This window comes from Camelus dromedarius, chromosome 3 (assembly GCF_036321535.1).
Source record: "Camelus dromedarius isolate mCamDro1 chromosome 3, mCamDro1.pat, whole genome shotgun sequence".
NCBI lineage: Eukaryota > Metazoa > Chordata > Mammalia > Artiodactyla > Camelidae > Camelus > Camelus dromedarius.
This window is the reverse complement of record NC_087438.1, coordinates 17,265,204-17,282,004: the sequence shown is the minus strand read 5'-3', so window position 1 is coordinate 17,282,004 and position 16,801 is coordinate 17,265,204. Positions and strand designations below refer to the sequence as shown.

The following is a 16,801-nucleotide window of genomic DNA, read 5'->3' as shown; positions in this document are numbered from 1 at the left end:
AAAGGCAGTGCTAGAGTCACCTGACAGGTTTGAAGGTGTCATTTATGGACTCAAGCCAGAGTCTGACTGCAATATTGCCCTGGTATGTCACCCAGGAAAGATCCAGGGACATGTCTGTTTTTAATATAAAGGGAAAAATTTTCACCAATTGTCTTCATCTGGTGAAGTCCCTGAGTTTCTACAGAGATTTTCCTGGGCCCACATAACTCACTAGAAGAAGAGGCAGACTGATTTTTTTCTAGCCATGGGTACCATGCTCTGTCGTTCCTTCATCTTCTGCATTTAGTCCACTAGGTATTCACATCGGCAGAAGTGAGAACTAGTTCAGACTCACAATAGACGTTGACATAACCAACAGTTAGTCTGATTAGTTAACATGACCAGGGTTTGGCAAACTGGCATAAGGGGGTGTATGGCTTAAAAGTAATAGTTAATAAGAGCAAGACACAGGTTGAGAGAGAGCCCATAGTGGAAACGGGGAGTAGAACTGGGAAACAAGTGACCTCCAGTCGGCGTTCTAATAAATGATTAAATTAATGTGGAAGGAAAAAAAGTGTTCTTTAATAAGAAAAGGTGTTTTTTGTTTGTTTTGTTGTATTTATTTATTTATGTATTTATTGGCTTGTGTATGGGGAGTCTATAAAGGAGGTGGAGGGTAGGTGCAAGTGAACTTTCTTGATCCCTGTTCTAGGGCAGAGTTGTCTGCTTTGTGATGCCATCTGCTTCTGGAGACTGGGAACCGGCTCTGGAAAAGCTTCCTTTAAGATCACCTATAGAGATTGTCTTCCAGTTATCTTGGGAATGATAATCTCGGTCCATTTTGGTGTGGGTGTGTGAATCCAGGAGGATTTTTCTTTTATTTTGATGGCAGAGTAGGTGGCTAGCAGTACCTTATAAGGTCCTTCCCGGCAAGGTGGCAATGCCTGTTTCCTTCCAAAGACCTTGATGTATACCTGGTCTCCTGGTTGAAAGGGATGGCAAGTATTGTCAGTCTGTGGAGATCATGCTCCTTTCACCTGCTGGCAACATGCTCCAAGTATACCAGTTAGTTCTTGTATATAGCTAGTCATGGCTTCAGGCCATTCATGTAAATTTCACAGTATTCACTTAAGCCAGGAATGGACGGTTCAGTGATGCCAGTAGGCATAACAATTAGACATAAAAGAGATTTTAGGAAAGACCCATCAAGAAACTGGACTTCAATAGACAGAAGCATTATTCCTGGCCCATATATAGTTCTGGAATACTCCAAATAGGTGACATGGATTAAATTCTTTTGAAGTAAGTTTGGACCCTGATACCACAGGGTCTAATTGGCATGAGTAATATGTTATAGGATGTCTCTAAGAGGCAAAAGATTGTCCTAAAATACCTGCAGCAATCCCATTATTTTCGTGGCAGTAAAGATGAAAAGGTTTGTCAAATTAGGTAAGCCCAGAGCAAGGGATGTGGCTAATGTTAATTTTAAAGCTTCAAAGGGGATTAATGCCTCTGAAGCTCAGGAAATTGGCTTTGGGTAGTGTCCGGGAGGACGGCATAGAGTGGTCCAGCAAGGGCAGAAAAATCAGGAACCCACTGGCTGCAATAGCCAGGTGCTCCTAGAAATGTATGTACCTTTTTTTTAAATCTGGGGGGGCAGGATGGACAAAATTGACTCCAGGAGCTTTGGGGTGAGCCTTTGAATGCCCCACATCTCAGTCTCATGTTGTTTATACTCATGGACTCCTTCAGCTAGTGCCTTTAGGTCTTTAGAGACCTAACAAAGAGTCTCACAAATTCAGGTGAAAATAATGAGCTAAATATCAAAAAACAAAATATAAAATTATACTGAAGGGCAGCTATATGTCCTTAATAAATAGAGTTACATCAATTTTTGAGAATAAGAAGTGTTCATGTATAAGATGATACTCTTCCCAATTTAATCTGTGAATTCATTGCAATTCAAATCAAATTTTTAGCAAGATTTTTGTTCTTTACTATTTTATTTTAGTTTTTTAATAGAAAGTAACATGCTGATGTAAAAATATGTATGGGAAGGACTAATAACCCCAAGACAATTTTTTAAAAGACAGATAGGGAAGGTACTTATTTGAACGGGTATTAACAATCATTGCGAAGTTTCAGAGACTGAGTGTTATTAGTAATAATGTCAATTATTTGTGCCAATAGACAAATAGAGCAAAATAGAAAGCTCTAAAATATACCCTTGGTTACATAAAAATTTTTGCTTTTTTCTTTGGAGAAACATCAGCTTTATTGGGCACTTATGCTTAATAACATGAGGGCATGCACCCCCAAAGAGGGGATTGAGCCCTGCCCAGTCACTACTGGTGGAGGACATGTAAGGGCCCAAGACCAGGCTGGCCAGCTCCCTCACACAGCCATCAAGCCCAGTTGTGAAGCCTCAACCAATGGCTACTGCAGTGAATGTCCAGTGTCCTGGGTTAGGAAGCAGCAGAGGTCATGGATCACCCAGGGTGGGCCACACAAAAAGCCAGGGTGCTACTGAGTGGACAGAGGGAGGGGCGTCTCCCTGTCCCTCTGGAAATATCCTGAGACCCAAGCCAGACTGGCCCCTTGGTGGCCCATTCTCAGGCCTGCCCCAAGTTCCTGGGCAGCCACAATTCTTCTCTTTAGGGGCTCTCCAGTCCTGTTACTAAGTCCAAACTCATTCTGCTCGCTGCACAACAGGCCAACAACTGGAGACAGGTGTTGAGGCAAGGAATATTGACTTTATTTGAAAAGTCAGCAGACAGAAAAGATGACAGACTAATGTCCTGGAGACCCATCTTCCCCAAGTCAGAATTCAGGCTCCGTTTATATTAAAAAGGGGAGGGGATGTGGTTGGTTGTTGCAGATTTCTTGGGGTCAGGATCCTTTGTTCTTGCAGCTGTCCATGTAGATCAGGTCATGATGTTCCTGAAAACTTCCAACAAGACAAATGTTATTCTCTGTTATACAACTATTTATCTCTCTATGAATGCAAAAGTGTTCTACCCTCAAATGTCAGAGCCTTGAGAATGGGCTCTCCTGTGTATTTGAGGCTATAGGCAACATTCTTTTACAAAAGGAGCAGAACCAGTATGACTAAGCACGAGAAACAGAGCACATGATTGGAGCTAAAGGAACAGATCTAACACGGAGTCAGATTTGTTCTTCCCTATTACAGTCCTACCTCTGGGCCTCATTGCCCCACCATCCAGGAGTGGGAGCAGGCTCCAGGCTGGCCGGCATGGCTGACCATATACACCTCATCCTGGGAAGTAGTCCAGTAGGGGCCAGGCTGCCCTGGCAAGTTCAGGGAGTGCCAGGCAGAAGGTAGGCTCCAAAAGTGAGGTGGCTCCTAGGATGTGGATAACTGCAACCTGGCATGTTCTGGGGACACCACGTCCATTGTGGACTTCTGGACGCCAAGGGCCATGAAGGAGAGTTGACTACAGCAATGCTGAAGACCAGACTGGTGGCCATGTTGTTGAGGAAGCCCAGCTTGGCATGCTTGGCCAGGTGGTTGACATTGTGCTTAACCCATGAAGATATGCAACACCAGGGAGTTGGGGAAGGTGAGCTGGGGCCTTACTCGATAACCACCTTCACCTGGGAGGCATTTGTCATCTGCATCATGATGCAACACACCCTCCACACTGCCCTTATTGTTAGCCTAACAAATCAAAACAGATAGATAAATAGACAAATAAATAAATAAAAATACCTGTAATTACATAGAAATTTTTAGATGAAAGAGTTGTAACTAAAATCAATGCTTTGTTAAATAACTGTTTTAAATCCTTATTAGAAAATGATCCATTGCTAACACCACACACACACATGCACAACATTCAGATGGTAAAAGTGAGCTAAATGTCAAAGAAAAGTTTTAAAAATATTAAAAGTGAAGAGACTATATGAAACCGTAAATGTGACTTTGGGTTAGGCAATATTTCTTGATTAAGATACAAAAAAGAATAACCATAAAAGAAATGATTAATAAAATTAACCACATTGAAATTAAACATTTTTTAAGACCAAAGAAACTATTACCAATGTTAAAGGAAACATCCCGGAACGAAAGAAGACACTTGTAATGATATAACAACAAATTAGTAATATTTAGATTTATGAAGAATTTCTTACAAATTGAGAAGACAATGACAGAGCAAGAGAAATATAGGAAAGAAAAGATTTGAATGCACAAAAGAGATACACAGAATCGCCTGTAAAAATTAGGTGAGGAAGTGTGTCTCATTCAAAGAAACAGCAAATGCAAAAACAGGAGATGAAAATAAACTTAGCATGTTTAAGAAACAGGAAGGCATGTTTCAAAAACAGTGAGTTGAAGTGGTTATAGGGAGAATGGAAATACATGAGATCAATATAACATGTCAGGGCTACATCACAATGTTGTTGTAAATGAGGGTAAGGCATTTAGACTGTTCTAAATGTGATGTCGTGGGTGGGTTTGGAGCAGAGTAGTGGCATGAAACAATTTGTATTTTTAAATGACTTCTCTGGCTATTGGGTGGAGAGTAACCACAGAAGGATGGAAATAGGAGTGGGGAGACTAGGTGGAAACTTCAGTGACAGATTTCAATTACTTGTGTTAGAATGGCAGCAGTGGAGACTCTGAGAAACAGCTGGAAGTACACTGGAAGTCCAAAAGGATTTGCTCATGGAATAAATGGGTAGAGTTGGGAGGAGAAAAATTCAATGACCCCTAGGATTTTAGTTTGAAAAACTGGCTTGATAATCATGCAGTTTACTAAAATGAGAAGATTGATTTCTGGAAAGGGCGGAGATGAAGCATTCTGTTTAGGACAAGTACTATTATGCAAATTGTAAAAATATAAAATATAGGAAACAAAATGCACCCGACTTCAAGATGATGCTTTGTAGAAGGTTACAAGACACGGAATGATAGGACAGAGAAAGCTTCAATTGATGAATTACAGTTTATTTTCATTCTTAAAGCAGAAAGGATCCAACATCAATTGGACAAAATTTTGACATTTATGGAACCCTGGCACTCACTTGTTTGTTTTATTATTCTCTATGTTTTTCTTTATATTCCATTATATTGGCATCCATTTCCTTTGGGAATTATAGCCAGACTTATAAGCCTGGAGTTGATGGGTGGTGAAGGGGTGGGGTCTGATGAAGGGTGGGATAGCTTCAAGATAAATTATGCTAACTTTGTATTGAGGAATAATAATCATGCAGAAAAATGTGCATAACAAAACTGCACAATTCAGTATATTTTCTCATTTATTTTCACAAACCAGCTTAAATTAGAATACTTCAAAATTGTATCCCCTCTTCTTTATTTCTATTGTGTTATTGTCATGTGCTTTCTGTCAGCATCCAAAGATATTATTATTATTGTTTTGTATATTCAGTAATCATTTATATTTACCACATAATTGCAGTTCTGGGTGTTTTCATTCCCTTCACAGGTTTTATTTGGGATCATTTTGTTCTGTGAAAACTTCAGTTTAATATTCCTTTTACTGAATGCGTAAAGGGGTAAATACCCTTAGTTTTTGTCCAAGAAAATACTTATTTCACCTTCCTTTGTGAAGCCTACTTTTGCACAGTGTAGAATTTCAGGTAGCTAGTCATTTTCTATCACTGCTTTAAGATGTCATTCCACTGTATTTTGACTTCCATCATTCTGTTGAGAACAGACAGTCAGACAAATACTTGCTGCTTTGGAGTTGATGTATCCTTTTCTTCTGAATACGTTTACAGCTTTCTCTATGTTTTCAAATTTCAAAAAGTGACTATAATGGGGATAGTTGTTGTTTTACTTCTACTTATCCTTTTGGAATTCCTTAGATCTTACAGAATCTGTTGGTTGATATCTTTCACTAGTTTTTAAAAATTCATACCCATTTTTCTTTTAAATATAATTTGTGTTCCATTCTCCTTTCTCTTTCTGGGAACCCAATTTTATGTGTGTTGCAACTTTTGATTCTGTTTAACAAGCATCCTATGATCTTACCTATTTTTTTCTCATAATGTTTTCTCCCTGCATTTCAGTTTATGTATTTTTTATATACATAACTCCATGTTGACAATCTCTGTTTACATTCCAGAAGGCTAATCTTGTATTTTATCATATCCAATCTGCTATGAAAACTTTCTATACATTTATGAATATCAGGCACTTTATTTTTGGTTTAAAATGCTATTTTGATTCTCTCCTCAGTCTTTCTTTTTCATCTGTTCTTTCCATCTTTTTCTTACATTTTCACATGTATTATGCATGGTTGTATGGTTATCTTTCAGTTTTGTCTGCTAAATACAATATGTTAATCATATATAGTCTCTTTCTACTCAGTTTTTATTCTTATATAGGTCATATGATCTTGCCTTTTTGCATGGATACTTATTACCACGTTACTATGTTTAATGGGTTATTTTTCACTGGAAAGTTTTTGTTGTTATTGTTTTTGTTTATTGGATTATTTGCTTATCATCTGTAATCACTAATTTTATGTGTCAACCTAACTAGGATGTGGTGACCAGTTGTTTGGTCAAACACTAGTCTCACTAGTCTAGATGTCGCTATGGGGGTATTTTTTTTTTTTTAGATGAACCTTTATAATGAATCTTTATAATCAGTAAAATATAATTAAAGCAGGTTACTCTCCATAATGTGGGTGGGCATCATCCAATCAGCTGAAGACCTTAAGAGCAAAAACTGAAGTTTCCCAAAGGAAAATGATTTCAGCCTCAAAACTGTAATATAGAAACCCTGTCTGAGAGTTTCTAGTCTACTGACCTGTCCTGTGGATTTATATCTCAGGATTGCAACAGCTACTCTAACCTGAATTTTGAGATATTTTGCTGTCCTTTCCTATGGATTCCAGACTTTGTAGCTTCCACAACCCCATGAGCCAATTCCTTAAAATGATCTGATCAATAGGTAGATATAAAGAAAAATAGATATAGATACAGACATTAATATAGGTTCTCTATTGGTTCTGTTTCTTTGGTTATAAAGCAATTAATATATCACTACAATCAATCAGAGATTGAGGAAGATCACGCTAAATTGCCATTTGGAAAGCTTATGTCTACCACTGTTCATCCTTTTTCCAGGAGGGTGAAACCTTTTCTATCTTTCTGTCTCCAAATTCTTCAGACTATTTAGTTCCTCCCTTCAGAAATTCCCAGCCTCTTTTTCATTTGCTTGATGCTGCTGCAACGACTGACAGAAGCCTCCAGGAGGGAATAAGCTGTGTGCTTTGCCACTTTGCATGAAGAACAGCGCATGTCTTGCTTTCTTTTCTCTCCTGCAGTGGCCATTTTTCAAGGGACCAAGTCTGTATTTTCAGCCGAAAGAGGCACTGAGAATTGTTGAATACCCCTAGGTGTGAAGTCCCTATAGATCCTCAGGCTCAATGTGACATTCTCTGGAGGGCTTTCAGATTTCATCTATTCATGAGTCTTTTTTTTTTTCCTTCAACCTAAGAATCACAAATCTCTGGGGATGTGACAGTTACATTCTGGCTTTCAGAAGCTTTCAGCCTGGCCCTTAGCCTCTACAGAATCATAATTCAACAAATATTTTATGGAAAGACTGGCAAAGCATTTGAAGACCTTCACTTCCCCAATATTTCTACTCCAATACCATGTGAACTCTAAAATCTTTTCTGATCTCTTTTATTCCAGAGGTAACTTCCTCCTGGGCAATCACAGATTCTTACCTCCAAACCCAGGCTCAGGACTGGCAAATTGCCCTGGGGAGAAAAAGCAGCTGCCAGTCCTCAGGTCACCTTCAAACAACCCTCTCCTCCCAGGTTTTAGTCCATTCAGTTCCTGTTGTCTACACAGCAATGTGGCCTTGACAGTATAATGTTTTTCTTTCTTTCTTTGTAAGTCCAGCAGGATGTTCTATATGTTGTCAGTGGGAATGCCATCCTGCTATTATTACCCAACAACCTCATCCTACTCTTAATTAAATTACAGCTGTCTGCAATGACTTACTATACAGTTTTAGAGAGAAATTAGGATTTGCACTTCTATCCCTGGCTCCTCACTGAAAAATTTAAATATGTCTCCTGGTAATCCATGTGTGTATCATCTCCCACTGAGCCAGTCTCATAGTTAACTGGAATTTCTATCCAATTTATAGCCCCAATCTTTTTCAATATGAGGAATAAGAATTTATTTACCTAAATTCGTGCTTTCAATGTAGAGCAATCGCTGATCCCCACTTCTCATTATGGACTTCTAATTCCATTTCACTCCATTCAGAATATTCAGACTTTCCATAGCGGTAGCACAAATGGTGCTTCTTTATTCCTTATGTCAGTGACATTTGATTCTGATGTCCATTTTCTCCTACAAATAAATAATCCTTTATTATGTACTGTGAAGTGTTAGGAGTCTGTATGAATAGAAAAAACTTGCTTCTCATCCTCAAAATAGATTTGTAGTTCCATAAAGATTTATAAAAATAGTAGTTCAAAATTTGTAGTTGTTATAAAGTTTTATATGTTTATGCATATATATAATTTTATGTGTGTGTATATATATATTGAACACAGACACAAATTATAATTGAGGCACAGAAGAAGGAGGTCAATTCAGCCTTATAAAGGACTTTGAAAAGTGCTTTATGTAAGAGATAAGACATAAATAGGATCTTTACTGGGGGTAAGAATTTTCAGACTGGATACTTCAAGATAGTGGGGAAGGAGACAAATTGTAGAGACGTGATATTTTCAGATTTTGGGGACCAGGTTTCCTCATTTGATGAGGATATGAATGTCTCTTAGCCAAATGAGCAACCTCCTGTCCTGAGGAGAACATTTCTTTTGATTTCTCATTTCCTTTTTTGTCTGTGTATGGAAAAACATATAAAATCTGCCTAGAACAGGGGTTGTTAAATTTAGCGCTCTATGGCCGTACTTCAGGGGCTATGTATGCTCCCTGACACCGCATATAACATTGTTTTTGTATTTTTTACAACACACACAATTTTTTTGATAACATTCATAGACCTTTTTTAGATTCTCATTTCAGTCAGTGCCCCCCCCAAAATCCAATAAAGGTAAAGATCCAAGCTCTTGTTCATTTTTCCCCTCCTTGACCATAGCCCCCTAGAGACAGCAGGCAGCCGCCTGGTCCTTCTCCTTTGGGCATCCAATTACATACTTGTCACTCTATAGTTTTTAAGATAAAAGCGTCTTTGCAAGCCTTAGAAACCCAACAGCTTCAAATACTGCCTCTGTAGCAAAAATCTCCAAAACTTCTAAGTCCTAAAATACCACACACAGAATTCTCATCGCTCTCTTCAATTTAGTTTAGTTCAATCCAATTCAAGAAATACTTATTTAAATTTACTCCTTCAAAGCATACCCTTCCCTGGCTGTCTCCTTCCTTTCAGACCTCCTATCATCATGCCTTTCTTGGTGAAAATGAGAGAGGAAACAGTCTCTGCAGCCTCTGTAGCCCATAGAAAAAAAGAGATGATTGTTCTTTATTATTTCTTCTCTGATTTCTGTAGACGTTATTAATCAAAAATGAATCCCTTGGTTTTAAATATTTTGCATTTACATGGCAGTTTTTTAGACATGAATTTGCACATATTCCTATATACATCTAAGATGCTTAAGACTTCTCCAAGTTATGGGGAAAAATAAGGTGTGAAATGTTCAATGTCATTTTCACACCGCAAGGGAATATTCTGCATAATTTATCAATGTTGAAAACTGTAAGAAGGAAGATGACAGGCTTCTAAAAGAAAATGAACCTTCTCTAAAATATCTCCCCAATAACTCTCTTTGGAAAGGAAAACTAATGCAACAATTAGAAAGAATGTGTCTACTGTGCATTGTACATACTATTTAAGGTCTTGAAGCAGGTACCACCCTATAAAAGGATGTTTATGGAAAATTTAAATCAATGTCTCCAGTGTAATCTTGGTATCTTTACAGTACCAGGAAAGAAATGAACACCAGCTGAGACACTGTAAAATGTGAATTAGCAGCAGTTCTGGAAGGAGATAGCTTCCAGAATTTTATAGCATTTTCTGGTAAGAAGTCTGACCTGCTGCAGGGTCCTGAGTAATCCCTAATGGCTTCAAAGAAAGCTCCTTCCTCCGTAAGCTTCACATACTACAGTTCAAGATTTGTAACCCTCTCTTCCTCCCCCACCCCAGGCTCAACAAAATGAGTAACTACTTATTTATTTCTGACCAGATTGTGTTTACTTGCTTTAACACGCTTTCAGCTGCTTTCTGGTGCTGGGCCATCTTTACTAGTATTTTTTTTTTATTGGATGCAAATTTAAAGTTGCTTGACTCAATGCCTTATTTTCCATTTGATATTATGGGACTCACTAGAGCAATTAGAGCAAAATGCTGATGGTGATGGTACCAGAACAGCTTAGCATATTTGCCACATTCTGGATTTTTTAAAAAAACAAATATAGAAAATATAAGCTGTTTGAAAGATCAGCAGGCATAAAATTATCACTGTGCGTTAGAAAATCTATTCAGTAATTTCTGATATTTTGAAGTTAATGAACACACACCCAGGAGAAATTGTTAAACTCAGTGCATCTTTTTGTCTTTTAGATTCATTTATTAAGATGTATCCTTCAAAGAATTTGTCTAACCATTATACATCTAATCCCAGCAGAACTCTGCAAATACAGTTCCAATTTTCTCTACTGCCTTTTCCCTGTTCTGGATACCAAACCAAATACCAATGATGATCAGTAACCAAAAAGTACCAAATGGTACCAAATGTGGATGAGAAAGATTCTCACACAGCAATATAAAATCCTCTGAACTAGTAATCAGACTTTTTTTTACTGGCATTATTGATAAATGCAGTTTTTTACTTTATAATACTTGTTCATTTTCTTTAAGCCAAGGGGAAAAATATAAGCTAAAATATTTGATCAGTTATCCTTCTGGTAACAAATTACTTAAATTCCCTGTACTTCATAGATTAATAATTTGATACTTTTATAATATTCCCAAATTTAATGTGAGGAACTGAAAAATAAAAATGGACTGATACTAAGAAGTAAAAAAATTCCACCAACAAAGAACCACCTATCCTGAAGTGTAATCTTAATTTAACTTCTGGGTGATAAAAATTGATTAGATCTCAGTTTCTTCCTCTTAAAAGTCAAGATGGCCTTAAACTAGATAAGCCATAAGACCCCTTCTTGCTTATAAACTTTGTTTTAGACCAGTATCTTTGAATGTTTATATGAAATGTTATAAAATTATCAAAAACCTGTCATGTTTAAAATTACCAGGCTTTTATTAAATAATTTGTTGTTAAAATATTTATTTAAATTCAGTGGATTATTTACTTTTAATTATTAAATTAATCAATATGAGCAATGAGTTATAATTAACCACATCTAAATATAAAAAGCTAAATAATAGGAAAGTGACTTTTAAATGTGCAACACAGTACCAGTTGTTCTGTTTTCATTAATTGTCATGTATCTTGCCATGTCCTTTATCTGCTTGTGAATTTACAAGGAACACAGCAGGTTGTGAATTTTTAATAAGCTTTCTTCAAGAAAAGGAAAGGTCAGTATTAACATAAAATTCTTCTTAAAGATTTGTGGCACAAATGTTTCACACCGGAGAACAGGTGTTACTGAGGAACTAAAGCCACAATAATCTGACATTTTTTCTATGTTTAAAGAAACCTTAATATCTCACATAATAAAATAGCACAAGGTCAAATGAATATAAAATTTATTGCAAAGTCGATGCTGTAAGTTATTTGGCACACGACCCATAATCTCACTTCTCAGTCACACGAACAACTGATTCTATTCAATTTAATGTTTAGTAAATCCATGTATTGATACCTAATATCCAAATTAGAAAGGGGAGAGCAATGTGATGACAGCTACAGACGTAAGGACTAAGCCTGTCTGATCATTACGTAGTAGATGAGTTAGGATGTAAAATTAAACTCTAACACACAAGAGGTGAGGGAGAGAGACAATACCAGGGTAAGGTGGGAAGAGTATGGGAAAGAAGAAATAAAACAAGAAAGAGAAACTTCAACAGAAGAGGGGGAGCTTAGGTACAAGACTATAATTAAAGAACTTTGTCCATTGGCATCTTTCTGTAGCTTACAGGAAATCATCAATGTCATCATGCCTGTTAGTTTTCTTGGCTCTCACCATGTCCATCTAGCTGGAGAAAGCAGTTCCCCAGGTCAGGATATCTAGAAATGCGTCTCTCTGCCTTACAGTATCTGTTGTAGTCTTTTTACTTGTCCAGTTCTCAAATATGTTTATTTTAATAATATTTTGATAAACTTCAACTAATATCAAGTCCCTACATATGGTCATTTTTGTCCTTTTATTCTAGCATCAGTGTTCTCTTGTCTCCCTCTGCGAGAGAAGAACGTACTTTTCTTTTATGCAAGCTCTAATGGTTCAAGAAAAAATTATTAATTATAAGTTTGGTTTCTTAAAACCAGCACATAAATCCATAGGTCTAATTTATGTCTCTTAATTATGAGAAGGTAGAAGGCCTTTCATTTCTGACTCACAAAGCCACAGTCCATCTTCCAAACCTCATCTCTTTGAATCCTTTACTATCATGTTCAATTTTCTAATCCAGCGGAAGCTCCCACAGTATGCGGTCCAATTACAAGATTTAATTTTCACTCTCTGTAGTATCAGTGGAGGTAAAAATCCTGCTGTGATTCATATTCCAAAACTGAGCTTTATGAAAACTAAAACCTCATACTGGCAACTTTTTTGCATGTCGAACTGATTAGAAAAGCAGAACTCGTCTTAATGATTCTCATTTTGCCTTATATCTGTCTCCAGTCTGAATCTATGTTCTATATTCATCCAGTGTTCTTCATGAGTTGTAAAATTTGTAAAATGCAAAAACTTTCCCAGGTTTCAACTTCCACTCATCCTTTATCAGGAAGTTCCGATGATATACTGAAGGAATCCCACTCATTCCTGTGGGCTAGTGTAGGTGCTATCGTGTGAATTTCCACTACACAGTGTGTTTGAATCTCCCATAGCACTGGAATGGAATTGATTTACTTTTAGAACTACCTGATTCTTATGAGAATAAATAAACATTCCTCAATTAAAATTGTTGAATGAATAGACAATAAACAGCATAACTGTCTGACAATTCACCAAACTATCTGATCAGATGATTGATATCAATAATCTTTTCTTGAATTATTTTTATTCCCGGACAGAACAGGAAATATGCAATGCTTATGTCTGTCATTTGGAAAATTGCCACTGGATTGCACACGCATATAATTGGAAAGTTATGTGCATTTTCAATTACTAAAAAGCTTCAGTCTTGTGACTTTTTCAGAGTGGTTCCCTGGACAACACAGTCGTATGTTACTTCTGAGAGGGTTTTAGTTAAAAAGCATTTATTTCTTGTTTCTCAATCTTACTTTGTTGTTTATGAGTAGCTAAAAGTCCGGTAAAAACTATTTGTTACCTGACATATATCTTTTTCTCCAAGGTACACATTTATTTGGGGTTTTCTTTTTCTGTTATATCTGTCATAATGAGTTATTTGTCCAGAAATCAGAAAAATGGAGTTTGATCCAAATTTGATGGCTAAATTCTAATTACTAAAAACCGTTAACAAAAAATAGACTGTTTTTGTATACCAGCAGTAGCCAGTAGTATAATATACTAGGGTGTGTGTGTTTAAAATATTTATTTAATGTAAACAGTTTTGATGTCCACATAAAACTGTTTTCACAGCCAAATTCATTGACATAAGCTCCTATGAAGAAAAATAAATTTTCATGGGGGAGGGAAATGGGTATAGATCATTGGTAGAGCACATGCTTACCATGCACAAGGTCCTGGGTTCAATTCCCAGTACTTCCATTTAAAAAAATAAAATAAAATTCTCAAGTAAAGAAACATAATTTTACTTTAAAGAGAATGCAATCCCTGTGATATTTCTACAGGCAATTAGATGAAAATTTTTGTTAATTTAAGTAATCTAAAGAGCAAAAATCAAACATACTTAGATAAATGTCTAAGTCTATAATTTTTGCATAATTGAAGGATTTTTTTCTTCAATTTTTATTTGTCTAGGCTACAGATCAGTGTTCCTATTCTAATTAAGACTAAATTTTATGTGATATTAAAAAGACAGCATGTTACAAATGAATTTATTTACAAAACAGAAACAGGCTCACAGACATAGAAAACAGATTTATGGTTACCAAAGGCAAAAGGTAGGGAGGGATAAATTAGGAGTGTGGGATTAAAAGATACACACTACTGTATACAAAATAGAAAAAACCACAAGAATTTTCTATACAGCACAGGGAATTATATTCAATTTTGTAATAACCTATAATGGAGAAGAAGTTTAAAAAGACGTATCTATACTTCAATAAAAAAGGAAGACATAATGATGATGTCTAAGTTATAATATATGTTTCATCAAAACTTAGAAGATCTACACATTATTTTTATAGTTCTTATTAGACAAAAAAAAAAAACCCAAAAACTTAAAAGCATAATCTTTTAATGCAAATAATCAAACTGTGATCCTAGTATAAAAAAATATTTATTAGTTAGGTACTAGGTACAATTAGAGAAGAACTTACAATCCTTGTGTTTTACAAATCCATGCTCTGTCCTTCCTATGGCTAAGCCTCTCCCTTCAAGGTAAGAATTCCATGACAGGCAGGGGACATTCTCATCTGGAACCCACACATCCCTTTCCAGACCATCCTCAGAGTACCTGGGGACCCATTATTTCCTGTCCGAACATCCTTGAACTTGCTTCTAGGGCCTGGAGAATCTCTTCTCCAGGTCAGTCTCCAAAAGGCCAGATTCACCATTGTTGCATGCACCCCTAATCCTGAGGGCTGGCCAAGTGGGCATCTGTTAAAAAATGATATACCGTCAGGCCTCCATATCTGTGGGCTCCACATCTGCAGATGCAGCCTCAGATGGTAAGTATAGTGCACAATCCAGGGCTGGATGAATCCACAGGTACTGAACTCATGGATACTGGGGGCCGCCCGCCCAACGCCATTTTATGTAAGAGAATCAAGCATCCTCGGGTTGTGGTATTCCTCAGGGTCCTGGAACAAATGCCTGCAGATACCATGGGGCGACTGTAGATGGCATTTGCCTATGACACATGGGCTCCTGGACAAGCATTAGCACTGGCATGGGGTGTGCACTAGGCTGAGATGTCCACACGAATGTATGCAAAGCTCTCTGACGTTATGGTTTGATGCTGGAAGATTCGTGTTGTGGGCACAGGCAAGGAGGCGGGAGACAGGCTTGCCCTGCGTTGTCTTGTGTCTTCACAGAACTTGTCATTTACAATTGTTAACAGAATCAGTTTGACAAGGTAGGAGGCTAGATAGAGCATATTATATTTATAGTTTAACTGATTTATATCTTTAAAATATATAGACAGGCATTATATAGACATATTCATTCTCTTGTTCTGAGCCCCACAAATACCTGTGGGGCAGTTGCTGTCTTATGTATGAATCGAAGAATGATTGATTGGGCTTCTGACATAGAGGCCATGTCTCACACAACTTTGCTTGTCTTACAGTTCTTAGGATCTCACATATTCCAGAAATACAGCCGAGGATAAGTTTATAGGAGAGATAAATGCATAATATGAGAGTAAAAGAATCTTCCACTCACAGAAAGAGATGAGAGAAGCGATGTTTACATCCAATATCAAGACTGATGACTTATATCTTTGTCAGGAGCTGTTTGCTTACGGAAATGGTTATTCACCAAGCAAAGCAAAGCAAAGCAAAGCAAAGAGCTGTGTTGGTTTATTTTATTACTTTTTTTCTACTTAGAATAAAAGTCACACTGGTAAAAAGCTAGGCCTATTGTTTAAAGTACATGGACGAGCAGGATCATCCTTACTGAGCTGTCATTTCAAGAACTAAGATAACTGACCCCATTATTCAATGATGGGTCTTGGGAGACCTTCTTTGAGTTCCTTCCGCATTGTGTACCTTTAGACGTTATCATGGACGTGCTTTTTTATTTCCCCTAGCTTCATTCAGACCAAGATAAAGGAGATGGATCCCTCAAATATATTTTATCTGGAGATGGAGCTGGTACTCTTTTTATTATTGATGAAAAAACAGGTGACATTCATGCCACAAGAAGAATTGATAGGGAAGAAAAGGCCTTTTATACCCTACGTGCACAAGCTATTAACAGAAGAACTTTGAGGCCAGTAGAACCAGAGTCTGAATTTGTGATCAAAATCCACGATATCAATGACAATGAACCAACGTTCCCAGAGGAAATTTATACAGCAAGTGTTCCGGAAATGTCTGTCGTAGGTAAGTTCACTTACAACGTTTATGACTGTATTCAAAATGTATAAAAAATAATTATTAAGAAATATTTAAAATATGATCAATTATTGAAATCATTTATTGAAATTTGATTACCTGCTCAGAGTATATATTTCATTTTGTGAATTACAAATGAGTCAGAAAAAAAGATTAATGCATTTTTCACTTCCTTTGGATTTGTACATTTTTACAATACAGTAAGTAGACACTTTCTTCAAAAATCCCAAAATATACCATTGAACTTCAGTAGAAACCTATGGAAATACAAATTATTGTCACATGGATTTGGAGCACAGCTGTGTAAAACTGTGACTCTAAATATATTATAAGTACACTTAGAATACCATAAATGTTATATAGAGTCATATATACAATCTAATCATAATCTGCCAAAGGAGTTTGTCTGAATTATATAGACAATATGAACAATGAAATGAATTAGATTTTCT

The 16,801-nt window shown here is 36.7% G+C and overlaps 1 protein-coding gene across 1 annotated transcript in view; it reads left to right on the top strand.

Moving 5' to 3' along the window:
- LOC105098671 (cadherin-10) overlaps positions 1-16,801 on the top strand; it is a 105,220-nt gene that overhangs the window by 41,647 nt on the left and 46,772 nt on the right. Inside the window, exon 2 of the mRNA XM_064479723.1 lies at positions 16,043-16,337. Coding sequence (XP_064335793.1) covers positions 16,043-16,337 — 295 coding nt within the window. The remainder of the gene's footprint in view (positions 1-16,042; positions 16,338-16,801) is intronic.